The sequence below is a fragment of the Taudactylus pleione genome, unplaced genomic scaffold, assembly GCF_031769625.1.
Source record: "Taudactylus pleione unplaced genomic scaffold, aTauple2 ptg000002l, whole genome shotgun sequence".
In the NCBI taxonomy this organism is placed as follows: Eukaryota; Metazoa; Chordata; class Amphibia; order Anura; family Myobatrachidae; genus Taudactylus; species Taudactylus pleione.
In genome coordinates this window covers 14,135-35,161 of record NW_028284405.1, presented here as the reverse complement: position 1 = coordinate 35,161, position 21,027 = coordinate 14,135, and the positions used below count along the sequence as shown (strand labels likewise).

Sequence of the window (21,027 nt, the reverse complement as noted above, 5' to 3'; positions counted from 1 at the left end):
AGTAGTTTATCACTCTCCAATTTATCACTTTCCAGAGCTTAGTACATCTGCCCCATAGCCTGGACATATGTTTCAGGTTAATGTTATAGGATGAACTCTTGACCAATTAGATGCAGAGCAGAGGGTATTGCATGGCACTGCAAATGCTGAGGTCACCCTTTTGGTTCCAGGTGACAGTAACTTCATGCAAGTTGCTGGCTTCGGTTCCAGCAAAAGAGTCCCAGACGATCTCGCTTCCTACTCTGGTGTGTTTCAGCCTGAAATTTAAAAAGGTCAATGCTTTTACTACAAAACATGGAGAGCTTTGCTTTTAAAAGCATTGGCCTTTTAAATATTTGGCTAAAACATGTGTGGAAGTGGTGGCTATTACAAGTAAATAAACCCCACATATTGATAAACCATCCTTTTGTCTACTCGATAGTGTACAAAACCCTGCATGATGAGCCAAAGATTTAAAGTTTGGATTCATCAGCCCAAAAGACCTTCTCCCAGTCTTCAGTAGTACACTGACTGTGCATCATGGCCCAGGCAAGCCTCTTTGTCATTGCTGCAGAACAGCTGTAAGGTCTTAGGGCCTGATTCAGAGCCGGAAGCAATTAGCGCTCGCTCGTTCAGAAAAAGGGGGTGGCTATTCAAATGAACCGTTCGCTCCTTGCGGTCTGTTGACGCCTCCATGTCTGAATGAGCGAACAAAACATGCGGACATTTATTTGAAAAATACGCCCCCTGGCCGCTCGCATCATACGTCATGTCCGCTATATATTAGATTAATCGAGTACATTGAACAGCGTATGAACTGCTCGCTATTCTTGTGGATGGTTTTTCCTACCACTATATTGTGAGCAGTTCTGACTATAAAACAACCAACTGACGTGGTCAATGATGCTGCTGTATTAATTATGCACACCCATAAAACGCCCGTTTTGACCTTTAAGCACGCCTGCGTTCTGATCTCCACTCCCCGTTTTCAAGCACCTTCCCCTGTTACCACCCACATATGCCTCATTCTGTCACTCAAAATAGCAGGCATTCGCTATATAGCGAACAAACGATTTTCGGCCGCACTGACTGGTTCGCACATGCAGGGCTGCCATCAGATATTGTGGGGCCCAGGACTGACAAAATAGGCAGGGCCCCTGGGCCCCCCCTCCCGCTACTGCTAGGTCTAATTAATTATGACTTACCTTATCGCCTTGTGCTTCTTCATTCTGGCTTCTTCTCCTCCAGGGCTGGCTGGCGCTGCTCCTCACACGCCGTGGCTCATCTGACATCTCCCATCCAGTGGCGTGATGTCATGCACCCCAACGCCAAAGGAAAAGAAAATTTATTAAACAAGTGCAGGGGCAAATACAGGATTTTCTGAGGGAGAGGGAGGGGGTTTCTAATAAAATAATTAAAATAAAATAAATATATATTTATATATATATATATATATATATACTGTGTGTATATATATATATATATATATATTGTTAAACACACACATACACATATAATATATGCAGCATAACACACATGTACATGTATATATAACACATATACATATATCCACGCTAACATAGGTACATACACATACATCCACACAAACATACATACACATATGTACACTCTAACACATACAGATATATACATACGCATATATACACACTAACACATACCGAAATACATACCCATATATACACACTAACACAGACATATACAGTACATACCCATATATACACACTAACACATAGACATATACAGTACATACCCATATATACACACTAACACAGACATATACAGTACATACACATATATACACACTAACACATAGACATATACAGTACAAACACACTAACACAGACATATACAGTACATACACATTTATACACACTCACACATAGACATATACAGTACATACACATATATACACACTAACACATAGACATATACAGTACATACACACTAGCACAGACATATACAGTACATACCCATATATACACACTAACACAGACATATACAGTACATACACACTAACACATATACAGTATATACCGATATATACACACTAACACAGACATATACAGTACATACACATATATACACACTAACACAGACATATACAGTACATACCCATATATACACACAAACACAGACATATACAGTACACATACACGTATATACACACTAACACATAGACATATACAGTACATACACATATATACACACTAACACAGACATATACAGTACATACACATATATACACACTAGCACATAGACATATACAGTACATACACACTAACACAGACAAACACAAAAATATTTATTACTTACAATTCTGCACAGCACCTGGTTGCTAATGGGTGGCTGGCATCTTGCATTATTAGGCCCCGCCCCCAAGGAACGACGCGATTCGTGGGTGTTCGGGGGGCGGGGTTTGACACTGGCTCCACACCCATTTCAAGCCGACTGAAGGGGGAAGTAGGGGAATCGTGAAGGAAGGAGTTTCTCAGGTTGGTAGCAGTGCCCCACTCCCTTTTCACTCAAGGGGGTAGTGCGGGCACTGCGGGGGACTATGCAGCAGTTGCAGGAGCAGCACTGGACCCCCTCCCTTTCTGCCAGGGTCCGGGCCCGGGACTCGAGTACCGGCAGTCCCCCACTGATGGCGGCCCTGCGCGCATGCGTATTAAAAACCCTACGCATGCGCAGATGGGCGAACATCGCTCAGAATGAGCGTACTGCCGCTTACGAGCGGCTCTGAATCAGGCCCTTAGCCCATTGCTTGTTCCCTGAAAAAGGTGTTTTCTTATAACTGTAACATTTACACAGTTTTGGCTAAGCTAAACTCTTTTCCATATCCTCTAACAGCTCAGGGCTTCCCTGTGTAAGGTTATTAACTGGACTTGAATTGCAAAAAAAATGTCAATAAAAACTGAAAAAATGGGGGTGTTGTAAATCTTTTGACCCCTAGTGTAAATATTAAAGTATCTTGGCCAAATGTAATAGCCTGCGATTTACAGGAGCCGGCACAATTCTGGTGAGATAGTCACTAGGTTTAAAGCTGATATTGCCTTTAAACTAATTATCACTTTAAATGTAAAGACTATCTCGCCGGAATCATGGCGGCTTCCACAATTCGCTTGCAATTACATTTGGCCCTTATTTGCAACACCCCTAATATGAGATAAAGGGGCTGATTCTAAATTTGGAGCAAAGTCAACTAAAACAAAGCCAGTAACTTTGCACCTGGACAAACCATGTTACAATGCAAAGGTACAAATGCATGTATTTTATTAAACTCCCTAATGGTTGATATGTGCACTATATCTTACAGACTTAAAACGACTAAAAACGTATCTAAAAATAAACACACGGACAACAACAGTTGGATTTAAAATTAAAGGTCAATTTTATTTGACAACAGATTATTAATAATTAATAATAATTAATTAAATATTGAATTTGGGCTATCGAATTAGACCATTAGATCTTGCCAATTGAAATTGATTGTGAGCTTAAAGTTAGTATGGTGGTGGACAACAAAGAACGGACACTCCCACAAAAAACAGGCAGACCAAACACATCACTCGTTAGAGTTCAACTCTCCAGAAAAAGCACGCCCGGACGGGCTGTGTCATTTCCCTGTAGGACATTTTGGCCTATAATTGAACAAGGAGAGCGCACCCATCTAACTTGTATGACGACTAAAAACACACTACCGTTCTTTCCGCCACAACACTCATAGCAAACAAACATGCAAAAACAAAAACATTATTTCCAGAAACAAAGAGGCTGAATCTACTGTATGCATATCAGACCGAATATACCAGCAAGGCCACACCCCCTAGGAACCCTATAGGCTAATTCTAATGTCTGACACTAACAACAACATTCTCATAGGTATACTGCTATCACAACCACGGGGTTTAACCTGGCTCAGTCAGATTGCACCTGCCTTACGCTGTCCTTCTGAATGCAGGGTAAATAATGGCTGATTTAGCATGTAGCCTACAATGCTGGGCAGCTTTATTTTTACACTTCAAATTAGAGTTCAGATAGGACATGCCCCTCCCAAAATTAAATATCTCTGCATATTATAATTCTGCCCCACCTGCAGTACAATATGGTTTGTCCTGGTGCAAAGTGATTCCTTTTTTCTTTGCATTGCACCCAACTCTGAAACAGCCCCAGAAAGTTTTTGAGATATCTCAGGAATAAAAATACAGTAGTTTTTATTTCATAATTTCCTATCTTTTTGACACTAAGGCCCCCATTTCCAAATGAGTTTTATAATCAAAACGAGTGATAAGTTTCACTGTGTATGATAAATGGTGCTCCAGCCAATCAGCTCCCTCCCAACTGTCATTTTTCTAACAGATGACAGTTGGGAGCTGATTGGCTGGAGCACCATTTATCATACACAGTGACATTTATCACTCATTTTGGTGATAAAACTCGTTAGTAAATGAGGCCCTAAGATTGCTCTATTATTATATTTTGCTAAATTTGAATAATTTTGTATATAATTTTACTGATATAAAATAAAAGCTGAATGTAACCTGTGGATCACACTATAGCAGCCCATTTTTATTGTTTTTTACAAGCAGACAGGTATCACCTGACCCTGATAGGCTAAATAAGTACAGTAATTACATATGAGATTTGGGTGACACATTGGACCCCAAAGATTCCCATCACAGTGCTTGGGACAGGGCCCACCAGTAATTTATATAAACATGGTTGTATTATAGGCACTGTGGGTAACAGGCAGTGACACTGGGCCTACAGCAGCTGGTGATGTCACAAAGCTTTATGATGTCAGAGAGCTGTTGGCTCAGTTGCTTACCTGCACAAGATACGTTTGTGTGTTTTCACCTATTGCAGTGTGAAGGCGATTTTATTCGTGCTTAGCGAATTTTTTTTTATTTTTCTTGATTTATCTTGATATGAGGTCAAGAAAGAGGAAAAGGCGACCGGATAACAACAGGTCTCCTATTAAGGAGAGTAGTAGGAGTAATAAGGAGGATATCTGTGTGGGCAGAGGAGATTCTCCCAATATCACAGAGGGAGGAGATATTGAGGTGAGAGAGGACCATCAGTGTAAGAACAACAGGAACCAGGCTAGAACATCAAAGCAGCCAGGTAAGGCCCCTAATAAGAGGCCCAAGGTAGACAACACCATCAGCAAGAGATCAGTTGTAAAGAGACCCTTAGACAAGACCGGGGACACTGGCTGCAATAAGAAAAAGAAGAAGGAGCTGAGACATGACAGCCCAGGAGAGGGACCCAGTGCTCCCATCATAGAGCTCACAGCTCGGAGGGGCAATAAGAGAACTCACAAAAGTGAAGCCCCAGACCATCAAAAGAAATTTAAAAAGGGAACAGCAGGTAAAAAGCCTTTTGCTTGAAAACACTAATAAGGGAGAGATGTATCAAATTGTCTAACAATAAAAAGCTTTAAAATGACAGAAGCTGATTGGTTGCTATAGGTTTGATACATCTCCCCCCACATGTAATGTAATAGAGAAGTAAGTGAGGTGTAGGTTAGTACTTACGTGCAATACGGTGACGTCATGTTCTCACCTCTCACCACCATTCACGTCCTTTCCCTATCACCTAACTCTGCAACATCTTTATACCTTGTTATTACTATTCTGCAGCACCTGTGACTGTTACATTGTCCTATCCAATGCTGGCAGCTATTCCCTATTCATGTATTTCATTTCTCTTACACCCCAACAACATATAATTAGGCAACATAACAATATTCTTACCAGATACTATATAATACAGGGTATAAATACTTTCTATGATATAATTATCTCAAACCTTTAAATTAAATATTGCCAAATATCTATGTTTATATCAGTCAATAAATGTGATTTCTCTTTATGCCACAAGGTGTAAGTGGGACCCCTCCAGCCAGCCCCCCGGAAACAGCCGCTGCCTCTCATATATTGGAATGTTTGATCTACCACAGTATTATTGGAGAGGGTGGTTTCGGGAAGGTAAGTGATTAGTACATATTTGGTGACTTACCTGTAAACAATGCAGCAAATATATCTTAAGAACTTTGCTTTAATAACTATATAATATAATTAGGAATGTGCGCAGGACCATTTTTGACGGATTTGGATTTGGTTCTAATTCGTCGTCTTGCTTTGGATTTGGATATTTTTACAAAATTTGACAAACAAAAGCTAAAATCACATAAATTGGGCTTTTTTTTCTTCCTAGAGTATTATTAACCTAAATAACCTTGATTTCCAGTCATTTACAGTCAATTTAGACCACCTCACAGTTTAAATTATAGTTTTCACCATTATTGGCCAAAGGTTGCAGTGATCTTACTGGTTACCAAGCGACAAAGCAGCGGCGCAGACACCACAGTATAAAGCACATCAATGACAGATTGCCACACAGCAGTGGTAGAAATGAAAAGTAGTGCACCCACCCAGTGGGGTACGGCCAGCAGAATCACAGTACTTGTTTACAAAGTGGGCTACGGCCTTAGGAGTCACAGTGCACAATCTTATTCACATTACACAGCACATAGTGCCCCTGATTCACATTACACCATAAAGTAGTGTCTCTTATCTATGTTACGACACAGTAGTGCCCCTTTTACACAATGCCCACAGTAGTGACCCTTTTACACAATGCCCACAGGAGTGCTCCTTTTACACAATGCCCACAGGAGTGCTCCTTTTACACAATGCCAACAGTAGTGACCCTTTTACACAATGCCCACAGTAGTGACCCTTATACACAAAGCCCACAGTAGTGACCCTTTTACACAATGCCCACAGTAGTGACCATTTTACACAATGTCCACAGTAATGACCCTTATACACAAAGCCCAAAGTAGTAATGCCCACAGCAGTGGTGTCCCTTACACAATGCCCCTAGTAGTGGTGCCCCCTATGCAGTCCCCTTAGTAGGAGGGCTCCCTATGCAGTGCCCCCAGTAGTAGTATGCCCCCCAGTAGCAGTGCCCCCAGTAGTATGCCCCCCAGTAGTAGTGCCCCCATTAGCAGGCCCCCAGTAGTATGCCCCCCAGTAGTAGTGCCCCCATTAGTAGTGCCCCCAGTAGTAGTATGCCACCCAGTAGCAATGCCCCCATTAGCAGGCCCACAGTAGTAGTGCCCCCATTAGCAGGCCCCCAGTGTAGTGCCCCCAGTAGCAGTATGCCCCCAGTAACAGTGCCCCCATTAGCATGCCCCCAGTAGTATGCCCCAAGAAGCAGTGCCCCCAGTAGTAGTATGCCCCCCTAGTAGCAGTGCACCCCATTAGCAGGCACCCAGTAGTAGTGCCCCCAGTAGTATGCCCCCCATTAGCAGGCCCCCAGTAGTAATGCCCCCAGTAGCATGCCCTAGTAGTATGCCCCCCAGTAGTAGTGCCCCCATTAGCAGGCCCCCAGTAGTAGTGCCCCCATTAGCATGCCCCCAGTAGTGGTGCCCCCAGTAGTAGTGCCCCATTAGCAGGCCCCCAATAGTAGTGCCCACAGTAGTAGTATGCCCCCCAGTAGCAGTGCCCCCATTAGCAGGCCCCCAGTAGTAGTGCCCCCATTAGCATGCCCCAGTAGCAGGCCCCAGTAACAGTGCCCCCAGTAGCAGTGCCCCCAGTAGCAAGCCCCAATAGTAGTATGCCCCCCAGTAGTAGTGCCCCCATTAGCAGGTCCTCAGTAGTAGTGCCCCCATTAGCAGGCCCCCAGTAGTATGCCTCCAGTAGTAGTATGCCCTCTAGTAGTAGTGCCCCCATTAGCATTCCCCCAGTAGTATGCCCCATAGTAGTATGCCCTCCGTAGCAGGCCCCCAGCAGTAGTCCCCCATAAGCATGCCCCCAGTAGTAGTATGCCCCCCAGTATCAGTGACCCCATTAGCATGCCCCCAGTAGTATGCCCCCCAGTAGTAGTGCCCCCAGTAGTAGGCCCCCAGTAGTAGTGCCCCCATTAGCAGGCCCCCAGTAGTACTTACCTGAATCCCCGCTCCTGTCTCCGTACACTCTGCTCTACTCTGTTACGCGTGGAGGGAGGCAGAAGACGGAGCTCATGAGTGAGCTCCAACCGTCTCCCTCCGTGCAGCAGCCAATAAGAGTCTGCCTGACTCTCATTGGCTGCTTTTACAAACACACAGCTGCCGCTGGCGGCTGTGTTTGTGTCTGTGTAGGGCAGACAGCTTTCACAGTGGTCTGCCCTACACTAGAGGAGCCCTGACGTTGGATTCTCTCGCGAGAATCTGACATCAGGAGGCTGCGGCTTGGCCTCTAACGGGGATCTGAGTCAGGCAGGGAACACTTGAACAGGGTTCGGGTGGACTCGGATCCCCTATGTTCAGAGCGATTTGGATTCCACAGAATCTTTACCGCTCATATCTAAATATAATTATCATTACATGCACATAGGTGTTTACATTGGGAGCTCTCCATTAAAAATACAATGGGGCCTATGTAAATAGGCAAATATAGAGGATACAGTGGCACATTCCCACACTCACCTCCATATATGGTTTTGGACTGTTGCTTAGAACAGCTGACAGGGGCGTGGCCAGTGTAGGTGTCAGGGCGGAGCTAGGTCACACATGCATGGCAATGATATTAGTTATTATCAAACAGCCTGTTGTACCACTCCCTGCTCTGAAATCCTCTGTTACCTCTGAGGTGCTAGGGGACAGTTCTGCTCTGCGTTTTAACAGAGCTGAGCTACAGTACATGTAATAGGCCAATGTTAGATATGGCATACTTCCCAACATTTGTGACTGGAGATGCACGCCCGAAAAGGGGGCATTATGAGATGGTAAAGGGGGTGTGGCCTAATGGCACGCCCCCATTTACATCACTAAAAGGCGTGCCCAGCATCTCCGAGATGCTGGGCTGCCCCCGGGCTTCTCCCCCATGCTGTGAATAGATGCTGTGCTCTGCATATCCACTGCTCTGCTATGCAGAGCAGTGGTGTATGCTTCCCCCAACTTCCCCCTACCGCTGGACACTGTGGCCCGCGGGTGGGACAGTGGGACAGTCCCAGAAAAACCGGACTGTCCCGCAGAATGCGGGACAGTTGGGAGGTATGGATATGGTGCTGTCTGCTCAAAACTGGGACTCCATTGTTCTTACATTTTGTTGCCCAGAACAGTCACCAAATAACCTCACTTCAATGTCCTGTTTGTGTACAGGCTATTACAGAGACTATAGGGGCTGAGAAGCTGGTGATGGTTGGTATCTCAGGAACAAGTGAAGACCCACAAGGATCTACTAGATGGGGAGATTGGGCTTTCTGTAATAAATGTTGGGCACAAAAGATCTACAATCCTGGGCTCAGGGAAGACGCTCATCCCCTGTACTTTCCCTACGGGGTGATGGGACATTCTCACCTTGCTGTTGTCAATTTATCTTGCTGTCTCCTGTTTGTACAATGATCTTTGGGAGTGTCAGCCAGGCAGGTTCCACAGCTAAATAACATTGCAAATTTCTTCTAACTCTTATACCTTATCCCACCAAAAACCCAGCTGTGAGCACTGAGCACAGAGTAAGCACGGGTCAGAGCCAGGTTTTACCCCTTTTACACCAGCAGCTGGACCTGAGTTATATCCCGGGTCCGGCATTACAGTGGACTTTTGAAGCTGATGTATTCTCCAAGCGTTACTGAAGCCAGGCCATCCCCTGGTTTGAGGAATGACCCGGGTCATCGTGACTCTGGTCATGCTGTTTATAGTGGACCGATACTCAGTTCCTTTCTGATATCAACTCTGGTCGTGACCTGGGTTAGATTCCTCGGTCACTTGACTTGGGTTATTTTTCCAGGACCATTTTCCACTCAGCAGTGACCTGGATCGACCCGGCAATAACCAGGGTTATTGCAGCAGTGGGAAAGGGGTATTCATACCAGTAAAATTATCTGTCTCATGCAGGTACTGCTGGCATCCCACCCCAACAGCAGAGAGCAGCTGGCAGTAAAACTGGTGAAGAAGAGGACACTACTCAGGGGCAAGAACCCTATATTTATAGAGCGGGACATCCTGCAAGTCACTGGCAACAGCACTTTCTTCACCCATGGCTATGCAGCATCCCAGACCCCGGTAAGAGTCTCTGTATCTGTCATAATTGTAACTAACTTCTGAATATCACAGCTTCTGTAATATAAGACAATTATTTTACCATTACTGGACCCCCGCATAATTCCAATGGCACATATTGTATGACGCATTATTCTGACACAGAGGTTTATTATCCTAATTCTGTACATTTGTGTAGTATCTGGGATCCTTCATCCCGTGCTCCTCACTGTCCAGCACTGACTCAATCACTTACCCCGTGTCCTGTGGGCATTATATATGTAGAGGCCCATCTCAGACAGAAGATGGGCTGTATACAGCGTATACATTGGGCCTCATTCACATCACTAGTGGTGACTGAGTATTACTGATTATAATCTGCTGTGTGTCAGAGTAATGTCCATAATGTAACTTATATCATACTCTCTGATTCCTATACAGGAACACATCATATTCATCATGGAGTACCTGAGTGGGGGAGATCTATACCAGCTAATAGAGAAGAGTGCCCCATTAGGTGATGCCACTAGCAGGTAAGAAAGAACGTGGGTATATTATTACTATTATTATTATTATTGATATGACAAATAGTAACATCAGTGTTTCCATCCCTGCACCTGGGCTGCAGTAGGACCCGGCCTATGCGGCCTAACAAATCCAGGCTGGGCCTTTATAGGTGTCCATGGTGACAGGTCTGTGTATAATACAGAGTCTCCTGGACACAGGGGCTCCATTGTGTTACTCAGCTATACAAAGAGCATGGGCGGGATGCATCAAGGGCAGAAATGTGGTCAAAAATGTGCATTTCTCATATGCACCTAGCCTCGGAGGGCGCGGTGGGTAACGACATCTTCCTGTTGGGATTATCAATAGGAGCCCATGGGCTTCTCTCAGCAGAGTGCTGAGAGAGGTTTCCAATTGAATCCTTCCCAGCATCCTCCACAGCACATGCCAGAGGGGCTTCTGGGTCAAAGACCCGAATGTCCCTCCATCGCAAAGGGATGCTCTTACCGACAGAGCGGTCCTTTGCGGTGATCGTCATGCATACCAGCTATACCAACACCAGCATGCATGCGATGACCGGTGGAATGCATCGCGAGTGCAATGCATCATGCATCCCGCCCCATGTGTGATAATAATATGTCACGTGTCACTCTTATACTCTGATACTATATCAGGGGGAATGTACTATCTCATTATTGGTCATTTTACTTTAAAAATATTTGCTATTAATATTTATGTTCTTTCTTCCTCATCAGATTTTTAACAGCAGAAATCCTTTGTGGGCTCCAATTCCTCCACTCAAGGGCCATTATCCATAGGTAACTCATTATTTCTAATGATCACATACAGTAACCCCCTATATGCAGTTACAGTATAGCTATTATGTTGCTGGGGGTCAGGCTATAGAGAAGTGTCGCTGCCCTTTTCTGCAAATGGGGGATCATTCATTCTTGAGTTACATGATATGTAGGGCGAGGTTCTTGTGACTGCTTCACACACCCTCTTATCTCCCTCTTTATCTCACCGCATACATAGGGGCCTATTTATCATAGATTTCCCCTGAAAATACAATTTTTTAGGTGGTACCTGCAAATATTAAGTAACCCCTGAATGTATGTATAGGGAATCTCAGCACATATTGGGGATATCTGCTGCAATCCCCCAGTTTAATCACAAAAGCAGCCCCCATAGGTTTCTATAGGTTTATATGGGGGCTGCATACTGTATATGCCGATTTTACCAAGCTCTGGAATGTGAAGTATTCTGGAGCTTGGCCCCAGTAGCTAACACCATCTTCAGATAGTTATTGGGAAAGGGATCCATAGGATGTCTGCACGGCAATAGCTGCCACTATAGATATAGATAAGAAATTATGTTTATTAGGTCTAAAAGCTGATAACTAATAAATAGGCCCCATAGTGACTCTATGCAGCTGTCAGTCACAGTGATTGCCTCCCTACAGTCACCATGTTTTACACCACTGATCCCTTTTTCCCACTGTGTCGCTGACATGGTTCTTATTGTGTCTCTGGGAATCTTTCTCTGTAACAAACAAAGTTGTACAGCTGGTAGCTGTCTGACAGGCAGAACTTACACTCATTCTCCTCACAGGGACATCAAACCGGAGAACGTGCTCCTGGATGCTGTTGGCCATGCCAAAATTGGTGATTTTGGCCTCGCAGTTAAAAACACCAATGGCCAGAAGATATCAGGAGCTGCTGGGACGGTGGGTTACATGGCCCCTGAGGTGAGTAACAGATTAATTGGCTACAGGCTTCTCATACTGTATCTCCATTTCACTATTAATCGGACAACATCTTGGTTCTTAATGATATCTAAACACAGGGTCTTAGTCAGGGATGGATGCAGGGTCTGAGTCAGGGATGGACGCAGGGCCTGAGTCAGGGATGGATGCAGGGTCTGAGTCAGGGATGGACGCAGGGCCTGAGTCAGGGATGGATGCAGGGTCTGAGTCAGGGATGGACGCAGGGTCTGAGTCAGGGATGGATGCTGGGTCTGAGTCAGGGATGGATGCAGGGTCTGAGTCAGGGATGGACGCAGGGTCTGAGTCAGGGATGGAGGCAGGGTCTGAGTCAGGGATGGAGGCAGGGTCTGAGTCAGGGATGGATACAGGGCCTAAGCCAGCATTGTGTGGTATTGCACAGCTGCAGGGAATTAGCTGTGCAATACCGTACAGCTGATATACTAATGCAGCAGGAAGCGTCTTGTGTACATAGAGGCCTCATGACAGCATCGCATATACAATTTCTGTGCCCTAAGATGCAGCATCAGATGTTCTTCAAGACAACCTGCAATCTGAGTAACCCTGAGGTTACTCAGATTGCCCCTAGCAGCTGCGTAGTCGAGGCCAGGAAGTTTGTGTTGGAAGACGCAGACCCTGGCCTCAACACTCTTACAATAATGGGACAAGACATGGAGGCTAGCTCCACCCACTCCCCACCCCCAAATGGCCGCAGCCTGTGAATCAGGCTCTAGCTTTGGGGAACTGTGAGAGATCTTGCAGTAGAGACTGGCGCCTGTGTAGTACAGATCCTGCACATGCACCAGTTTTCTAACATCGCAATAGTACACATACCATCGGGTTTGCATATTACTTTGAATCAGGACCGCAATGCAGATGTTTGCGCAATTGAGCAATTATCGGAATCTGAGCATGTATCAAGTTCCATTACCGCCAGCTGTCGGAGCGACTATTTTCTTGCAGTGTGATTGACAGGCCGGGAACATTTGGGGGGAGTAAAGGGGGAGGCATTTGGTGACCATTTTGGGTGCATGTCGCTGTCTGTGATCCCGTATGCAGAAAAATGGTTCTCAGTTGCCGTGGACACTCTGTGTGACAATAGGGTTACTCAGGACTCCGATAATCGACTGATCTATGACTAATGCTGGGTCTTTGCACAGTCACTTGGATTTGTGAAGTCACCGGTGGGCGGCTCAATACAAATCTAGGTGACTGTGACAGTTGCATATTCTTGCACAGTCGCTGTGTACACATTTGCAGCATGATTAGGGTCCATCTCTGAATCAGGTTATAGTCCAGAAGAATATTTTCAAGAGGAAGAGAAGTGACACAAAATTATATAAGTACAGACTAATATATCCAAGTAAGCAATGTTACATAGGGGCTGATGCAGAGGTGGCAGCTGTTGCATTCGTACTGTAACTGAGATTTCAGATGCAGCGGACTTGTGAAAATATGTTAATGACTCAGCCGCTGTCTTGTGTACAGAGATGCCCACCGGCCGGCGTCTCGGACCCGCCGCTTACATACAATAGCCCCAACATCGGTCCCAGAATTGAACTTCTGAGCAACCCTACGGTGTCTCATAATGTCCGTCTCAACTAAGAGGCCGGGCCCAGTCCATCTGCAAACAAATGCGCAGAGACTGACTAGGAGGGGCCCAGAATACGGTGGTGACATGCCTGTGTTTTTGTATCTTCACACCCGTTACCTCCCCCCATCGTTACTAATCAATCACAGTATGTGGAAAAAAATCGCTGCACTGCATTCACCTCTGTATTAGGCCCATAGTCACATAGGGGTGTAATTATTAGGCAGTGAAGTGGAGTTTTTGGCCAGAGAAAGAGGCTATCACTGCTTCTTCCTATATAAGATGTCACATTGCATATCACTGTGATATGCGGCAACATGGTGTGGGAACATTGTTATTTATGAATAGACCCAAGCATTGCAATGTTCACTTAGCATAATTATGTAGAGATGAAAAAAGGGGTTAGGAGAGGCCCAGGAGAAGTCCTGACTGTGAGAGTGGGAAGTGGTGATCAGGGAGATTAGCAGAGAGATGAGGGTGGGAGGAAGCATGTGAGGAGATGAGGCTGGAGATGTAGGGAGGAGAGGTGTGGGTGAGAGCTTAGTAGATGAGTGAGTTTACATTAATAAAAACCTTTTACCAAAGAGTAAAAGCCTATACCAGGAATGATTCAGTAACAATATATAGTAAGCAGTACAGTGTATGAATGGCTTCCACAGGGTATTCATTCCCCAAATGAGTCTTATGACCTTGTGGTACATTCAGTCAGGGAGCTCTCACCCCTCTTGATGTTCCCACTTCCATATTTAAATAGCTTCCAAAAAGATGGCCAAGCTGTCCTTCCTCTGCAGTCCCCCAGGTGTACTTCTGCACGCTGCAGCTTATCCAGCGCTTCCTGTGACATAAGTGGCTGAAAGTATCAGTAGCTTCCCCGTCACTTGTGTCTTCTGTCTTCCATCATTCACAGAAGATTCCACTGACGAGTAATGCTGCCAAGTCTCTCCTCCCACTAATGTGCCAGCATCACGCTGCAGCTCCATGTATACCAACTGCTGACTACTCTACTGGGCACCACAGCTTTATGTACATGATCATATTTCTATATAACAGTAACCATTGCACTTTCTCCATATTTATTGCTGCGATTGCCTGATTTGCCTCGGTGTTTGCTTTGGCTCTCTAGTATAATATACACGGTCATTATTTATCATAACAGTTATTTTAATTTAGTAATTGATTTCCCTCATATAAACCCTCAGCTGAATGCTGTCTGTGTAATTGCCTGTATATGTTCATTGATATTCTTCCTTCCATCAGATGTTTCATTGTGCACAAAAAGGAGAGCTGTCAGCATAACCCGGTGCCTCCTGCCAGGTTGGACAATGTACTAATCATCTGTTTCTCCATCATGTTTTTACAGATGCTTAGAAAGAAGCCGTATGATGCCATGGCAGACATTTTTTCCTTGGGTGTCATGGTATTTGAGATGGCCACAGGAGACCAACCCTTTTACTGTGGTGAAGAGTCTGTTGAGGTTATAAAATCTGTCCTCAATGATAACCCAGTCTACCCAAAGGAACTCAGTCCTGGCATCAGTAACATCCTAAAGCGAGTGAGTATGCAGTATACAGGCTTATCACAGGGTCAGGAGATTATACTGTCACAGGGGAAATAAGGCACAGGTCTGAGAACATACATTAATACTAATGAATACACTCCCAGCAAATGTACAGCCATGGCCAAATGTTTTGAATGACACAAGTATTGGTTTTCACAAAGTTTGCTGCTTCTGTGTTTTTGTCAGATGTTACTATGGTATACTGAAGTAAAATTACAAGCATTTCATAAGTGTCAGGCTTTTATTGGCAATTACATTAAGTTTATTTATGCAATGAGTCAATATTTGCAGTGCTGACCCTTCTTTTTCAAGACCTCTGCAATTCGCCCTGGCATGCTGTCAATCAACTTCTGGGCCACATACTGACTGATGGCCGCCCATTCTTGCCTAATCAATGCTTGGAGTTTGTCAGAATTTGTGGGTTTTTGTTTGTCCACCCGCCTCTTGAGGATTGATCAAAAGTTCTCAATGGGATTAAGGTCTGGGGAGCAGGGCTGTAACTAGGGCTCCGCAGGACAAGCGGCAATGTTCAGGCCTATTAATTTTCTGTTTATTATCATTCTCACTTCTAGCTTCCTCTTATTTCATCCAAGCATTTTCTGGCCTACCCCATCTCTTCCCTGGTCCTTTCCCATGAGGCCTTTCCCCTTGTTTTGGGTGCGTTATGTCCCTATTTGAAAAATGGGGGGTGCTAATGTCCTTTCTGGCTCAGGGCACCAAAAAGTCTAGTTACAGCTCTGCTGGGGAGTTTCCTGGCCATGGACCTGTTCCCCTAGCCACTTAGTTATCACTTTTGCCTTATGGCAAGGTGCTCCATCATGCTGGAAAAGGCATTGTTTGTCACCAAACTGTTCTTGGGAGAAGTTGCTCTTGGAGGATGTTTTGGTACCATTCTTTATTCATGGCTGTGCTCTTAGGCAAAATTGTGAGTGAACCCACTCCCTTGGCTGAGAAGCAACCCCACACATGAATGGCCTCAGGATGCTTTACTGTTGGCATGACACAGGACTGAAGGTAGTGCTCACCTTTCCTTCTCCAGACAAGTGATTTTCCAGATGCCCTAAACAATCTGAAAGGGGATTCATCAGAGAAAATAACTTTACCCCAGTCCTCAGCAGTCAATCCCTGTACCTTTTGCAGAATATCAGTCTGTCCCTGATGTTTTTTCTAGAGAGAAGTGGCTTCTTTGCTGCACTTCTTGACACCAGGCCATCCTTCAAAAGTCATCGCCTCACTGTGCGTTAATATGCACTCACATCTGCCTGCTGCCATTCCTGAGCAAGCTCTGCACTGTTGGTGCCCCAATCCCGCTGCATCAACTTTAGGAGACGGTCCTGGTGCATGCTGGACTTTCTTGGGCACACCGAAGCCTTCTTCACAACTATTGAACCTCTCTCCTTGAAGTTCTTCATGATCCGATAAATGGTTGATTTAGGTGCAATCTTACTAGCAGCAGTATCCTTGCCTGTGAAGCCCTTTTTGTACAAAGCAATGATGACTGCACGTGTTTCCTTGCAGGTAACCATGGTTAACAGAGGAAGAATAATGATTTCAAGCACCACCCTCCTTTTAAAGCTTCCAGTCTGTTAATTCTAACTCAATCAGCATTACCTGTGTTAACGAGAGAATCACAGATATGTCGCCAGCTGGTCCTTTTGTGGCAGGGGTGAAATGCTGTGGAAATTTTGTTTTTGGGATTAAGGAGCTCATTCAGACCCACTTGCTAAGATGCAAACGTTCGCTGCTGCCGATGGTATGCAGTGTGTATGCATTGCAGTGCGCATACCTTAGCGAAAGCTCACAATGTGTTTGCTCACTGCGCATAGACAGCCCAGCAGAGTGAGTGACAGGGGAAGCAGTTTGTAGGTGGTAACAGGGGCTGGCCATTAAAAACAAGGGAGTGGAGGTGCAAACACAGGCATGCCTGAGCATCTCAACTGCATTTTAGTAGTGTGCATAATTATAAGACAGCATCATAGTACACGTCACCTGGCTTGTATTTACACAGAAGTGCTCGCAGTGCTTGCGGCAGGGTATGGTCATGTACCGATGGTTGGATACACTTCCTGGGCATGATGTGCACAAGTGAGGATCTTAAGACAGGCTGGGGGATGTCTGCATACACTATGTGATCGCTCTCTAAAGCTGCATACACACACAACGATTTTTTTAATGATTATCGTTAAACGATATCGTTTAACGAAAATTGATGGCAAAAATCGTTCACTTTCTGAGTCAAACGATGAACGATTATCATTCATGCACGTTCACGTTTGTAGTTTGTCGTTCAGTCAGACTTGTCAACTCAACGATTTTCATTAAGGGAATATGCAAAAATCGTTTGTAGTTCATAAAAATCGTTCATGACACTTAGTAAATGAACAACTTTAGTAAACGATTTTAGTAAATTTTTTCAAGGGAAAAAATCATTTACTCAAATCGTTCATTAAAAAAATCGTTGTGTGTGTATGCAGCTTAAGAAATACTGGGCGTGCAAATGCATTGCTGTGCGATTGCACTGCCTACGCAATTTGCATACACATCTAGCGAGCGGCTCTGAATCAGCTCTTAAGTTCATTGTCATGGCAAAGAGGGACTTTGCAATTAATTGCAAATCATCTGATCACTCTTCATGACATTCTGGAGTATATGCAAAAACTGAAGCAGCAGACTTTGTGAAAACCAATACGTGTGTCATTCTCAAAACTTTTGGCCATGGCTGTAGTTGTACGACAAAATGTAATATTTTATACATGTCATCCTGAGAATAAAGTAGCATAAGGAAAAGGTATGACATTGGTCAGCTAGTGCTTATCTACCATTAACACTCTATACTTTTCTGTTTATTCCTTTGATAGTTCCTATGCAAATCCCCAGAAAGAAGGCAGCGACTATATATTAACATCAAAGATCATCAGTTTTTCTGGCCCATTAACTGGGAAGACCTGGAGGCTGGCAGGATATGTCCCCCATTCATAATGCCGCCGGTAAGTATATGTACAATATAGGAATGTACACAATATGTGCTCCATCATACAGTCCTATTATCTCATAGACAATGCTGGTGATCAGGAGAGATGAATGTTATTGTACAAATGGTCACACAAATGCCAATCTAGAGGGACAATGGGCCTGATTCATTACAGATCGCAACTGCAACAGTGTATGCAGATCGGCCGATGGTGCGTACTGCGCATGCACTGCACGAGTTAGCATTGCGATCACACTGCGTTCACCTTCACAGATAGGAATCCATCGCAGAGTGAGTGACAGGCCGTGAGCATTTGGGGATGGTGGCGGGGGAGTGGTTGGTGAAACGCAGGCGTGTCTGTCCATTTTCATGGGCGTGCATAAATTAGCCACTGCAACGACATACACAGCTTGTGCACACACTGCGTGCGATGAGGTTAGCAATTTCTGAGTAAGGTCAACCCTGCTGTAATTGTGCGTGAGGGGCCGATGTTACTCGGTAGCAGTAGGCATCTCTATGCTGGCTGTGTGATGGCATTGAGATAACATTCATTAGCATATTCTTGCAGCGGACAAGTACATGCAATCTCTTACTTGTCATCCTTGCTGGATCAGGCCCACAGTATGGCTAAATGACTGCAGTAAAAATGTTGTGGCCAAATGCAGAATGTGGAGAATATTTTGTGGAATGTTTTTGAAATTCAATTGTAAACACATGGACAGTATATGTTTATTATCAGACGTATATGTTACTTTCAGCCAATTTATTGCAATCGGTGGCAAATGCAGAATTTCTAGAGGGAGTTTAGAAATCCTTGATTTTGAGCGAGTGTGGCCAGTCCATGGAGAGGGCATCATTAGCACTTACACTGTGTCATACAAAGGGCCTGATTCAGCAAGGATCGTAACTGCGAATGCAATAGCGATTATGCACGCAGACTCACTGCGATAGTAGTATGCTAATCCATTGCGATCACTATGCCATCACAGAACATAAGGACGCCCACTTTACCTTACACACATACATATGTACTGTTTAGTACGACTGCAAAACCATCTGTACTATTGAGTACCATCGCAGCCTCACGCACACTTGCACAAGCTCTGACCTTACTCAGGAATTGCTAACTTCAGCTCACGCTATGAGGCCTCAGGCTGCATATGGCATTGCAGTGGATAATTTTTACAAGCCCAGGCAACGGCGTTCCAACGCACTGGCACGCCTGTGTTTCGCCAACCACCCCGCGTGACCACCCACAAACGGCACTTTCTATCAATCACTCTGCAATGGATCTGCATAGTCACTGCGATCGCAGTGTTCAGTTCACACACTGCGTTCCATGCGCAGAATGCAACGATCGGTCGATTGCGTAAGTAATCTCAGATGCGATCGGTAGTGAATCAGGCCCAAAGTACTGTGTGTGTCATAATTCTGACATATAAAGGGCCAGCAAACATAGTTAACCCATTAGATGTGACAGTAGGGCCATCCTGCCTGAGCTGAATGTTTTTATTTCAGATGTGGGCACAATTCCAGAGTATTGGAGCAAGTCCAGGAGTCTAGGCGAGCAGCAGAAGAACCTAGCACTGCCCTGGGCATATATGTACACATTAGTTTCCTTGTGCACTTGATTAATGATCCCTATAGATGGTCTGTAGTAGTGCACCCCTTAGTGCATGTTTTCCAGATTTCCTAGTTGGTGCACAGGTGTATTTATTTCTGGCTGACACATTAAAAGATCCACAGATGGTGCTGACCATTTCTGATACTGAGAAGAACATGCAACACTAGTATAATTCTATTAGTTTACTATTTCTATTGTGGTCATGGTGTGGGCTGGAGAGGGGCAACCAAAAAAACCTTGCATTTGCCTATGGCAATATTCTTCCTTTCACATGCAACATGCATTGATATTGTAGAAGGGTAAATCCAAACTACAATGTAATTATACAGCAACCCAAAGTCAGTGAGGCATCTAGTTACCATTATACATATATCTGCCACCTAATGTGCAGGTTACAGTATTATCTAATATTAATATACTGATTGCTTATATAATCACACAACATACAGGTATAGCATAATATTAGTAAGCAGAGTTTGCACATTACCTAATTATTTTTCATTATGACACAGTGACAAAGAGCCCAATTACTGTGTATTTATTTTGTGTTTACATGATGGATCTGATTTGTCTCCTTTTCCTAGACCCCAGTTACCACCTGTGAACATCATAAACTGGATGACTTGGTACCACCTCAAGCATCACGGGAGCCACCAATATCTAAGGTGGAGGAGCGCCGGTTCCGTGGATTCTCGTTTGTAAGTGACCGGTGGAGAACCATGGACAACCAGTGATCGGCATAACATCCTGCCTGGTTCCATCACAGCAATTTTCACCTGCTGATTAACATCAAATACAGCAATACCATCTGCTGAATACCAACAATACAGTAGTAACACCTGCTGATTAACAACAATACAGTAATAACACCTGCTGATTAACAACAATACAGCAATAACACCTGCTGATTAACAACAATACAGTAGTAACATCTGCTGATTAACAACAATACAGTAGTAACATCTGCTGATTATCAACAATACAGTAGTA

At 44.5% G+C, this 21,027-nt stretch overlaps 1 protein-coding gene across 1 annotated transcript in view; it reads left to right on the top strand.

Annotated features, from left to right (window-relative positions):
* Positions 1–20,735, top strand: part of LOC148543452 (protein kinase C theta type-like) — a gene marked incomplete at its 3' end in the record, with an annotated part of 28,531 nt that extends 7,796 nt beyond the window's left edge. Inside the window, exons 2-8 of the mRNA XM_088446676.1 lie at positions 5,960–5,987; positions 9,884–10,051; positions 10,469–10,560; positions 15,142–15,184; positions 15,245–15,436; positions 18,301–18,429; positions 20,622–20,735. Of these exons, the coding sequence (XP_088302802.1) occupies positions 5,960–5,987; positions 9,884–10,051; positions 10,469–10,560; positions 15,142–15,184; positions 15,245–15,436; positions 18,301–18,429; positions 20,622–20,735 (766 nt within the window). The remainder of the gene's footprint in view (positions 1–5,959; positions 5,988–9,883; positions 10,052–10,468; positions 10,561–15,141; positions 15,185–15,244; positions 15,437–18,300; positions 18,430–20,621) is intronic.
* Between the last annotated feature and the right edge of the window lie 292 nt (positions 20,736–21,027).